This window comes from Cannabis sativa, chromosome 3 (assembly GCF_029168945.1).
Source record: "Cannabis sativa cultivar Pink pepper isolate KNU-18-1 chromosome 3, ASM2916894v1, whole genome shotgun sequence".
NCBI classification, from domain to species: domain Eukaryota; kingdom Viridiplantae; phylum Streptophyta; class Magnoliopsida; order Rosales; family Cannabaceae; genus Cannabis; species Cannabis sativa.
The window spans coordinates 1,074,017-1,086,821 of record NC_083603.1 but is presented as its reverse complement, the minus strand read 5'-3'; the positions used below and the strand labels follow the sequence as shown (position 1 = coordinate 1,086,821).

Genomic DNA, 12,805 nt, shown 5'->3' with positions numbered 1-12,805 from the left:
TTATTAATACATTTAATAAATTCACATGCAATAATAGCAATCAATCCGGACAAACTATATATTATAATAATTATTTATTTATTTATTGAAGAAAAATATTATCATTCATATAAATATAAGACCAGCCGGCCTTTATGGTAAAACCACATATTTTATATTAATTATATAATTTTTTTTTTTTTGGTAAGATATTATATTATAAGATTTAATTCATCATGCAAATATATATAAATATACCATGATCAAAGATTCCTTTTTTAAGAAAAAAATAAATGAAAAATTGATCATGTTTATATTAGTGAAATATTATGTATACAAATTAATTACCTGAAATAAATCTATAGAAACTGAAATTATGATATGGCTTCTTTGCCTTAATATATAATTGTAGCCTTTGAAATTGAAATGATAATATATATAAATATATAAATTTATATATAAATATAATAAATTATATCAAAACAAAGTATGGTAATTGGCTAGTGCTCAATACAATTTGCGTGCAAAACTTTAGAAGGAGAAAAAAAAAATATGGCATTTTAATATATTTTTTTTTTCAATTAATATTTTTTGTGATTTGTAATAATAATTAATGGAATTAGGTACTCTTGCACCACACAAAAGTGGAATGACATATGATTGTAATAATTAATGAAATTAGGTCTTGCTCCATACAAACATATCATAAAAAATAAAATAAAAAAATCATAATAAATTTAATAAAATCATAATAAATTTCCTAGCTTATGTATTGTATCTATTTTCTATTTTATATTTTTTAAAAAAAAAATATCACACAAATTATATGAAAAAAAAATCACAAATTATGATCATAATTAAAAATTAAGTACTCTCATCTCAATTATATCTTTATAAATAAATAAGAAAGAGATCTGATATATTGATCAATAATATTATTCTACAAATTTAATATATTAATTAAAAAAGAAAAATTAAATCTAATTAATAACCAATTCTTTAGCTTGGTGACATTTATATATTCAATATCTCATTTAAAAATATTAATGGTAGAAATAATTTCATTTTCTTTTAATTTTGAATTAAATATTATGTTAATTTTTTTTGTCATAATTGTACCTCCTTCTATGGAATTTTGGGTTTTATTTGCCTTATAACGTAATTATTATAATTAATATATTATTTTTATTCTATGTGAAACTACCCCTTTTAGTTTTTTTTTAACAGTAACTGATGATAAAGGTTAAGATAACAAAAATATTAAAATTTGTGACTAAAAGTACAAAATTTATTACTAATTATAAATTATCAAGTTGTGACTAGTTAAAAAGTTTATAGCTAAAAGTATATTAGTCACAAAAATTAAAATTTGTTATGACTAAATGTGTTTTTAGTCACAATACTTGTTGTGATTAAAACTAAATTAGTGACAACTTGTATCTAAATTTTATGCTTTAGTTATGACTAAAAATTACATTTAGTCACAAAAAAATTATATTATTACTAAAACAATAGTCATTAAAGATAGTTTTTTTTTGTAATAATTAATGGTCTGTTTTGGGTTTGTATAATATAGTCTGTTTGGTTTTGTATGACCATGATGATCTGTTTTTAATTTTGTATGACCAGTATGATTTTATTTTTAATTATGAAATGGCCAATATGAATAATTTTAATTTTCTAAGATTACTATGGTTTAAACAAAATATCAGATGTATATATATATTAGAGATACTTTCAAACGAAAAATAATATAAATAAGTCACATTATTTATATCATAAAATTATGTGTGATAATATTTATTAAAATCTTATTTATTTATTTCTTATATATTTGATACTAATTAATTTTTTTATATTTTTTTTTATTTTGTAGTTTTCTACCATGGTAAGATGGAAACAAGTTAAATATATTTTTTCTTGTAATGTTTATACGTTTTATTGTCTAGATATTTTTCTAGGGAAAAAAACAGGAATATTCTAAAAATGGTAAAATATTACAACAATACTGTGGGCCGGCCCAATCAACATTTGTACAGCCCAAAATGAAAATATTACAAAAATACCACTTGCCCTTACCTTCAGCCGCACGTCACAAACGGAGAGGATGAATGAAGCTCCATCGATGCAGTCGGCCACGCAACCAGAATGAAACCAGATCGAACGTAAAACAACTGTAAATCCCGTCGAATTTCAATAGGAAACGAACAAATCCAACGATCTAAACAGAAATTTTTTTAAAAAAAAGAGCAGGACAACCGTGGAGAAACTGAATTTCAACATTTGATTTCGGTTTTTATAGTGCAATATCACTCAAACGATCGTCGAAAATTCAGATTGAAGCAATGTAAATCTGTATTGAATAGATCTGGAGCTCCCCCTCAAATCCAAAAAAAAGGTATGAACTGAATTTTTTTTTCAACAATGATACACAGCATTTTTAGTTGCATTCTGGTTGATTCAATGGTGTGCAACAGGCAATACATATGGTAAAAACCAATAAACAAGAACTGATTATGATTAAGGAAACAAGGGATACTAATAACTTCGTTTCATTTTTTTTTTGCGTTGGCTTACAGTTGCATTATCGTTTGAAAATGGTTTCGAAATCATGAAGAAGTGTTATATGACAAGTACCAAGAGCTAGCATATGTACAAGGTAAGATATATGTTAATGGTAGCAAATTAGTTTTATAATAGTTGTAAATCGATCTGATTCGAATAAACATGATGAAAAATGACAATGCGTTATAACTATGTAATTTTGGGGATATAATCGTTGTTTTTCAGTTGGTTTACAGTTGCATAATCATTTAATAATAGTTTCATTACGTTTTTTGCAGGAATTTATTGTGGAAAAGATAGAGTACAGAACAGTTTGAGAAATGGTTAGTTTCCCAAAATTTAAATGAAGTTTCTTAATAGTTTTATTCTCGTTTCTTTGTAGTTTATTAACTACCAAAAAATGGCAAAATCAGGAATCTGGACAGGAAACACAATGCTTGAACAAAGGAACAGAGATAGTAGTAAGTTTGTACTCTATTTCATAACATAATAAAACCAGTTTTAAAATTCGTTGCCTCGGACTAATAACAATTGCAAAAACACAGGAAAGGAAAGACATTCCATTCCTAGTCTTCTACAATGGAAAATTCGATGATCGAATGAATTATGAAAATTATGAAGCCAGTGGACACTACATTTCTGCCAATTGTAACTATGAAGATTTGCAACAGAAACTCAAAGATGCCCTGGAATGCAACCAAGAAAACAACATTTTGCGAGTGAAATATCAAGTGAAGGAAGGATACCAACCATTGAGGATAAAGGATGATCAAAGCCTGCATTTCTACATACAACTCAAACTGAAAGACCCCGACTTCACAACATACCCAATGTGTGTGAATGTCATCAACAACCCAACAACAACCATCGATGCAACATTCTTTGGAAATGACAATTCATTAATTACACATAGAAGCGCCTTCCAACCAATCGAATACAATGCAGCAACAACAGAAGACTCAACAAATCAACAACATATAATTGAAGCAAGAGTACCAGAATTTGGGGAAGAAAGTTTTGACTTCATGGACTATGCAAAACTTGTGGCAGAGGAAATGGTTGAGCAACTGGAAAACAACGAGAAAAAAGGAACCGAAATCACGGATTATGACGAACTACTAATCACGGATCCGCATCATCCGGGGAAATAGAAGAAGCACAAATATACAAAGACAAAGAAACAGCACGAGAGCGTGCTTGGTTTCTATGCAATTAGGAACAACTTCCAATTCAGAGTTAAAAAATCATGTGCAAAAACATACAAGATTTGTTGTTTGGATCCAAAATGCAAGTGGGCACTAACAGCATCCAGAAACGGGCCAACAAAGTCATTCATCATTCGAAAGTACGACAGAAAGGTGATACACACTTGTGATCTAAACATCGCATTTGCCGACAAGAGACACGCTACAACGAAATTGATTGGAAACTACATCAAGCCACGGTTCACCAACATAAAAACAACTCAAACGCCACAAGACATCAGAGAAATGAAACACAAGTATGGGGTCGAATGAACTACATGAAAGCATGGAGAAGCAAAGAGCACGCGCAAGAAGAATTACGAGGAAAAGCCAACGAATCATACGGAGTTGTTGCCCGGTTTTTTGCACATGTTGCAAAAAACTAATCCCGGAACAATAGTGCACATGGAAACGAGAGGATGACAACAAATACTTCAAGTACTTGTTTGTCGCCTTGGATGCATCAATAAAAGGATGGAAGAAATGCAAACCTATAATAGTTGTTGACGGAACTTTCCTTAAATCAACATATGGAGGTACATTGCTCTCTGCTTGTACACAGGATGCAAATGGGCACATTTTTCCACTAGCTTTTTCTGTTGTGGATTCAGAAAACAACAACTCATGGCAATGGTTTTTCACAAAAGTGAGAGAAACATATGGGATTAGAGAGGAACAGTGCTTGATCTCAGATAGACATGAGAGCATAAGTAAGGCGACTTGTCAAGTATTTCCGAAATCACACATTGCTATTGTGTATACCACTTGTTAAGCAACCTAAAAGCAACCTTCAAGAAGAATGCAAGCAAGCTGGATAAACCATTCTTCGTTGCAGCCAGAGCATACACAGAGAGGAAATTTGAATACCATATGAGCGAGTTGGACAGCTTGGACATCCGTGTAAGACCATATTTACAACAAGTTGGATACCACAAATGGTCAAGATACCACTGCAAAAACAACAGGTATTCAACTATGACTTCAAACATTGCTGAATCTCTAAATGCAGCAAACTTGGCAGCTAGAGAGCTACCAATCACAACACTGATGGAGTCATTGAGAGCATTGATTCAACAATGGACATACACAAACAGGAAAAAAGCACAGAAAACAACAACATTTTTAACACCTACAGCAGAAAAGAAATTAGTCGACAACTTTGTGGAATCATTGACAGAAAATGTAATGACATGTTAAATATTTTAGTTGCATTTCAGTTTCTTTATAGTTTGTTTTTCGTTGTCATACATATTAACAGTTTCACACTTAATCCGCAGGTAAAACCAATAAACGAGACCATGTTCGAAGTCATTGAACTAACCAGATCATGGGTCATCAACCTCAAGGAGAAAACATGCAGTTGCAACAGATTCCAACTTGATGAGTTACCGTGTGCTCATGCGCTTGTCATGTTATAAAAGAGATGAACTTGAATGTTTACAACTACTGTTCGGGTTATTACACCACGCGAACATGGCTTGAAACATACAGCGGCTCAACATATCCGGTACACAATCACACAACTTGGGATGTGCCACAAAACATAAAAGATATCATTGTTCTGCCACCAAACCAAAAAATAAGATCTGGAAGACCAAGGAAACGAAGGTTTTTATCTGAATGGGATACAAAAAAACATAACAGGTGCGGCAAATGTGGACAACACGGACACAATCGAAAGACATGCAACAATCAAGCAATAAAATAGATACATATGAAATATTTGAATTGTTTAATTTTGTGTGCAAATTCAAACAGGTTGATCTGTGATGCTCTAAATACATGGGATTTCATTTTTATGAAATTTGAAACAGTTTTTTAATAGTTTCAAAATCGTTTTGTTACAGTTGCGACCCTTTGTAAAATATTAAGTACCGGAATGACTTATTGTTTACAGTTTTAAAGGCAGTCAGTCAATAATTGATAAAACATAACTTGAATAAGGGAAAATAGTTAACGGAATACGAAGAATAAATATACATTCATAGCACTATTTAGGAAAAATGAAAACATAGTTTGTATTTAGTTGGTTAATAGTTTCTCCATAGTTGTGCGACCGTATATATGAACTTGAACAATTAAAAAAACACAAAACTTTGGGAAATACAAACCTATACAATAAAGATATTATAAGTAGTGAATGTCAAATATCCTAAAAGTTTTAAACCAGCTACATAGTATAAAATCAAATATAATACCTACATTGAAACAACAACACTAAAACTTGTCAAGTAAATAGATTCAACAAATAACATAATAGAGCCACCAAATTAAAAGTTCCTATTTCTTCAATTTAGATGCCTTAGAAGACTTGGATTGCTTCTCATCCTCGCTGTCAATACTTTCGTCAATTTTCCTTTGTCCGTACGAGTAGAAAAGTGCAGCAAGTCGGGTTCGATAAACTTCGATGTCAAAGTCTGCAGGGACATCCTTTCCGTGTATAAAGAATTCAGCAAAGGCAGCAACATATGCTCCACAATCACTGTTAAAAAACATAGAGAAAAAATAAACAGATTAGAAACTAAAAAACAACATAAAAGAAACTTAAAAGAAACACTCACTTCTTCTGCTGAGACGCAAGACCACTAAGCTCCACGATTCTGAATGGAGCTGTAGGGTCAGAAACTGAGGCAGGAACTTGTGCTCTATTCTTCCAGAACCCAAGTAAATCGAAAAACAAAGGCAACAACACGGAATAAGCCTTCATCGCATTCCTAGCTGCGGCATTCATCTTCGCGGTTCTCAAAGAATTGTACAGAAATAACGTCCTTTCGTGCACGTCAAGACGCCCAAAAACCCAATGACTTTCCCTTCTTAAATTGATGATGAAAAGCACGTGATCGGCTTCATACCAAGGCTTGGAACAGGGAATGCGCATACCTCGGATGTAATGCGCAATTGGGTGGGCAGCGTGAATGTGTGACATCTTAGTCTTCATTGACTTGGCCTTGTTAAATTTGTGGTACAATGCTTGGATGGAATCATCAAAAAGACAATCAGTGGTTGCGAAATTCAACGTCACAGCGGAAGAATACTTACCTTTTTTCCGAAGGTAATAGAATATGGTGTTCATATGCTGAGAAAAAAAAACAACACAGAAACACAAATGAAAAGGTTTAACAACTGTAAAAAAACTGAAATGTAGTATCAAAACTAAAAAACATTTATAAAGAAACTAAAAACAAACTACCATAAGTACAATATAAATTGGAAACTTTACCGAGTCGTTCATAAACATGTCGCATGTGGCCAAATGGTAAAACCAAGTTTTATCCTCAACATAATCAACACCTAGCCTAAAACCCGGGGTAAATTTCTTTGCGCCGTCTTCATAACAATTATAATGCCTACAACAACAAAAAAACAGCAAAAAAACAGCATTAAAACAGGAATAAAACTGGAAAAAAAAAATAATACAAAAACAGATTTAATAAAAAACAGTCACCTGGGATGTTTAAGCAATCCTTCACCAATCCAAGAGTCAAATTTTGCCTCAATCTCGGTAGATACGGGATCAGCAAAAGCATCATTAAGAGCATAAAGGCCCTTCACATAAGTCACCATTTTGAAATCCCTATCATCCCCAGCAGACTGAGAACCTGAGGACATAAGCTCCATTGGAGTGCTCCCAACATCAGCAGACCCGAAATCAACAAATGGAGATTTCAAGGCCGGAGCACGCTTCCTCTTATCCAACAGAGGTGTATCAGAGACAGTATCCTCAGTTTCTTCATCAGTATGAATGGCATCTGACTTTTCACCAACAACATCTGGATTGGGTGCGGGGACCTAAAAAATAAAGAATGCATTAAAACAGTTGCAAAACATAGTAGAAACTAATGAGCAACCAAAAAGAAACCTAGTTTTTTTGAAAACAATTAAAAGTAAACTTACATTGATTTTAGCAATGTACCTCCAAGCCACCCCAACACAACTTGATCATCATCTATTACAAGCTGGCTCAACCCATCAAAGAAATCGTCCCCCTTCAATCGAGACTCATCGCCCTTCGGCTTCTCAACATCCTTAACATTTTTATCACTCCCTCCAACATCCTCAGAAGGATTCACATCGGCGAAGGGACGGCGATATGACCTTGTCAGCATCATCAGCATCCCCACCAACTTTAACCAACTCACCACCATCGTCGGAGTCGGAATCAATATTTTCTGGATCAGGCAATTGCTTGTCATCATCCTCGGCATCATCATCATCATCATCATCATCAGGATCATCATCAGAATCTTGAGTTACTAATTCATCCGATGACTTTCCCTGTATCAGCCAACATAAATGAAACTTAAATAAAACAGTAAAGAAACTATACAAAAAAAAAATAAAAAAACCTAAACAATAAAATAAGAATAAATACCTCGTCAGAAGGACGACGATGAATGGCATTAACCTTCTCTTGGATATCCTTAATTACAGTCATTACAGATTTGAAATTAAAATCAACAAAACACCTCAACGAAATGAAGTCCTCGGCCAATGATGATTGATTCGAACTGAGCATCTCCAGCTTAGATTTCATCCAATCAATATCTGCTGAATCAGACTTCTTTGAAGATGAGCCACCCTCGAAGGATTGCTTCGCTACACCACGTTCATCAATAGATTCATCGAGAAATAGACCGTCAAGTTGAAGCTGCTGCCTCTCTTCATCAGTAGGACGCATGTTTTTTATCTTCAACTGAACAGCATAATTAAACATAGTATGAAAAAAAATTAAAACAATTGGAAAAACCAAAAAACAACTACATATATTAAACTGAAAAGAAACAGGAAAAAAACAGTAAAGAAACTGTAAAGTACCTTCTCCAAAGGTAAATCAAAAATCTTGCCCTTCAAGTCTCGAAGGGTTGGATTTTTGGTGACGATGGTGTTGCTCCAGTTCAGAATCCTGGGAATAGAAGATGAAACTCTCTTACAGAAAGAGTTCACCATTGCAGGACAGCATTCATAAAACCAAACAGTAAAAACCCAAGGACATCCCAATGCCCTATACCAGCCATCATATTGGCCTCCCTTCTCTGCCTTTCTATTTTTCATAATGATCCCATGCTCAATCCTACCTTTGAATGAGTCAATTGTCAATTCAAATGATTCCCTACCCCAACAATACTCATCCCACCGACCGCTATCAACTACATCTAGAACAAACCTAGACACTTCTTTGTCAGGAGTATTGCTAAGAAGAAAACACTGAATGAAATACAAAACAGCCATTTTCAAACCAATAGACTCATCCAAACCCCACCGACTACCCAAAAAAGCATCCTCGATGGCTTTGTTGTCAATAGTTTTTACACCACGGAAACATGTTTCTACCAATTGATTTGTTTCCTGTGAAAACAACAACTTGTTGCAATCACCGAAACAATCTAAACCAGAAATAAGGTAAAATTCTTCGGCACTAAACCGTATGCAACGGCCAGCAACCTTAGCCCAAAACTCCTTAGGATTAGGCTGTAAAACTTCCCTTAAGTAGTAAACTATGAACGACTTGTGGGTGAAAAACAAACTCAGGCATATCCAGAAAATGCCCAAACTGAGTTTGACGAAACAAAGAAAGCAAATTAACAGATAAAGTGTTTTTAATATTATTTATCACAGAATACACACTGGTGCACACACACTTAGATCTGTAAAAATCAGAAGGACTAAATTTACAGTCCCAAACCTGCAACATAACAAAAAAGGGCCAATATAAATTATAAATCCTGAGTTAAACAGTATGAAAACTGTAATACAACTACAAACAAACTAAAAACAAACTATCAATGGCAAACAACTACACAGAAAATAACAGCAAAGACCTTAAATCGTTTGGAAACATAAAAAAAACAGTAAACAACTAACCCTAAAAGAAATCGAAAAATGCAGTATAAAAAGAACAACAAAACTATATTAAAACAACAAACAAACTAAAAAACATATACAACTATAGGAAAATATAGAGCAAAGATTTGAAAATCGTTTTGAAATCTAAAATATAACAGCAAACAACAAAAACTTATGAAAATCGAAAACACATCAAAACATACCAAAAGAATAAAACTATTTAAAAACTGAAAAGAAACTAACGAAGAATGATTGAAAACACCAAAAACGAAAACAAAACACATAACCTGTAAGCACAAAAAAACACTAAAAATAAAGAAAACAAAACAAAATTAAATAACAACACCCAGACCAGAATCAAATGGAAAGATCAAAAGCAACAATAAATAACTAAAAAATTTAAAAACATGAAACAAAATGCACAAATGAAACCCTAAAATCACACAAAGCAAAATGAACATGAAACGCCAAAAATCTGGGTAAAGCAGAAATGGAAGAAAAGGGGGAAACGAAAATAAAACTAAAAACCAACCTCAGTCCGATCTGCAGAATGTGTAACAGGTTTTTGAAATTTTTTCCCAGAAATTTCTGGAAGCGAGGACTCCTCCAAGTTCAGCTTCGATTTCTTCGAAGAAGTGGGTTTCACACGCTTCGGCATGGGAGCTTCAAAATCAGAATCAAAATCATCAATGATTGGGCGTTTACCCTTGGATTTGTTGGCCAAAGATTTCTTGCCCATTTTTGATTTCTTTTTGAGAACTGGAGAAGGGGATGAAGATGACCGAGTGATTGCCATGGTATAAATAAGATTGAAAAAAAATGAAACAGAGAGGGAAAAACAGTTGCTAAATCGTGGGCTAAGAGGAAGTTGAAAATTCGTGGATGAACCAAAAATAAGAGGGAAAAACGTGATAAATTGTGAGTGGTTAATGGAGGTTACTTGAATTCAAAATGAACTTAGAGAACAGAAATGAAGAATAGAAAATGAAATCAAAACAAAATGAAAAAAGAGAGGGAAGAGAGTATGATTTGATTGATGATGCATGGGGATAGAACACGTGTATGCATGGTATGATGAGTAAGTGGTAAATGTGTAATAAAAATAAGTTTGTAAGTATAAATGTAGTAATAGGCGTGTGAGGGTAATAATGTAATAAAGTGAGTAAAAAGGATTTTTCATGTAAAAATGCACTTAGGATAAACAATAAATTTTTTTAAATATAAGAAAATCCTCCAATTTTTAAGTATTTTAATCTTTTATACCCTTACAATATACATATACATAATCTCATAATTAATGATAAATATATGGATTCATAAAAAATAAAATAAAAAACTAACTATTACATATGTATTATTATAGGCCATCTTTTACTAAAATTCCACCAAAAAGAATATTCTTTATTATTATTTTATAACACAAATTAATAAAATATTATGTATTTTCGATGTTTTTTTGGATTTGTTAGTTCTTGCAAAGTTATTTTGCGCTCTGTGAATGGTATTGCACATGGCACTTCTTCTATTACTAGTTTCATATGAGATTGTATTTAGACAAATGTCTGTCTATATTTCATTAATTTTTCTGTAACAGTTGATTTAATTTAATGAAATTTTACTTCCTTTAAAAAATAATAATAATAAATGCTAGGGTGCCATTATAGCACCACTTAATTTTGTTACAATGTTGTTCGGTTTGAGAGAATTTTAACACAATTTTTATTGTTTAATTTTGCAGTTCCATATATGGAGTTGCCCTTATATATAGGACTATATGGCTCTTGGTTTTCAACAATAATAAGAATAATAAAGGGATGTGTATAAATAATATAGGTCCAGTGTTTTGATAGATCTCCTATTTGTTTTGTCATCAAGAAAAAAATTTAGTTTAATTTTTTAAAAATTAAGTAATTTACTGTTGAAAATAAGATTTATATATTTTGTTGTACGTACGATTATTTTTTCTTATACTCATGATAAATAATTATTTAAATTTTATTTTCGACATTATAAATTATTCAGAATTATTTAAAAAATTATAAGTGATCTTAAATAATTACAACTATGCGATCATGATACAAAAATAGACTAAAAATATTTTTTTAAATACAAAAATTATAGATAGAAAGTTTACATAACACAATCCTTCAAAGGGTCTAAAATTTTCAATAATATAATTAAATAATAACCTTTCAATAAATCAATGATCACTAATCCATTTCAAATTGAAAAATAAAAAAAAAAATCAACTAATAAATGGATCAATCTTCTCATGTTAAGAGTGAACATGCAAAGTGGTCCCTTATCCCTACTACTCTTTTTATTTTTCATTTTTTAATTTTTTATTTTTAAGGTTCACATTGCCATATTACTAAAAGTCAACTTAAGAGAGGCACATTCAACATTGCCATATACAAATTGCTAGTGAAAAAAAAAAATAGAAATAAATAGTAAAGGTATGGGAAAAAGAAAGAAATAAATTAGGCATTATTATATAATTGTTAATTATAACATGTATAATTAAAATAAGAGTGTTGTCATTTTCTTTTTTTTCATAATCATATCTGTTCTATATAAAGTGTGACTATATAACTAAAATTCTTGGTTTTTGAGAAATTTATGGGTGATTTTTAATTTTTATTTAATAAAATAATAAAATATTATTTATATATAATAAAATAATAATAAAACAAATTCCATTAATATTTGAACTGATATTTGGGTAACTTTTAATTTTTATTTAATAAAATAATAAAATATTATTTATATATAATAAAATAATAATAAAACAAATTCCATTAATATTTGAACTGATATTTGATGCTAAATATTCGAGAATCACAACACATTTAAAAAAAAAAAAACAACCCGGGATTTGATACTCTGAGACTCTCAATTAAAAAAAAAAAAGTAATATGCTCATCAAATTTGTATTTATTTTTAAACATGGTGAAAAAATGAATTATCTTTCATATTATTCAACAGAGTAAAACAAGTTTTATATTGGTTTACTATTCAACAACCTTGTCAAGAATTCTTGTAAGTTGTAACCACAAAATTGCCAAGTCAAACCAACACTTTCATTGCAATATTCACAGACTAACTACAAAATTATTTCATAGCATTTACAGAACCGCACACCCCCAATCATCTTTAATATGGACGTATCAGAA

The 12,805-nt window shown here is 31.2% G+C and overlaps 4 protein-coding genes across 4 annotated transcripts; 2 read left to right on the top strand and 2 right to left on the bottom strand.

The window, feature by feature from the left end:
- Positions 1 to 2,558: 2,558 nt before the first annotated feature.
- LOC133035518 (uncharacterized) lies at positions 2,559 to 3,695 on the top strand. The gene is made up of 4 exons (XM_061111354.1): positions 2,559 to 2,638; positions 2,823 to 2,867; positions 2,958 to 3,005; positions 3,090 to 3,695. The coding sequence occupies exons 2-4, from the start codon at positions 2,865 to 2,867 to the stop codon at positions 3,693 to 3,695; spliced, it is 657 nt and encodes a 218-aa protein (XP_060967337.1). The 5' UTR covers positions 2,559 to 2,638; positions 2,823 to 2,864.
- Positions 3,696 to 4,565: 870 nt separating this feature from the next.
- On the top strand, positions 4,566 to 5,206 carry LOC133035517 (uncharacterized). Its single transcript, XM_061111353.1, has 2 exons — positions 4,566 to 4,970; positions 5,066 to 5,206. The coding sequence occupies exons 1-2, from the start codon at positions 4,659 to 4,661 to the stop codon at positions 5,204 to 5,206; spliced, it is 453 nt and encodes a 150-aa protein (XP_060967336.1). The 5' UTR covers positions 4,566 to 4,658.
- A 544-nt stretch (positions 5,207 to 5,750) lies between these two features.
- LOC133029080 (uncharacterized) lies at positions 5,751 to 7,673 on the bottom strand. The gene is made up of 4 exons (XM_061111423.1): positions 7,234 to 7,673; positions 7,009 to 7,135; positions 6,350 to 6,864; positions 5,751 to 6,270 (listed from the first exon to the last, which is right to left on the bottom strand). The coding sequence occupies exons 1-4, from the start codon at positions 7,404 to 7,406 to the stop codon at positions 6,069 to 6,071; spliced, it is 1,017 nt and encodes a 338-aa protein (XP_060967406.1). The 5' UTR covers positions 7,407 to 7,673; the 3' UTR covers positions 5,751 to 6,068.
- LOC133035516 (uncharacterized) lies at positions 7,454 to 10,428 on the bottom strand. Its single transcript, XM_061111352.1, has 8 exons — positions 10,165 to 10,428; positions 9,836 to 9,919; positions 9,428 to 9,471; positions 8,604 to 9,339; positions 8,161 to 8,481; positions 7,884 to 8,063; positions 7,683 to 7,813; positions 7,454 to 7,577 (listed from the first exon to the last, which is right to left on the bottom strand). The coding sequence occupies exons 1-8, from the start codon at positions 10,426 to 10,428 to the stop codon at positions 7,454 to 7,456; spliced, it is 1,884 nt and encodes a 627-aa protein (XP_060967335.1).
- Positions 10,429 to 12,805: the final 2,377 nt, after the last annotated feature.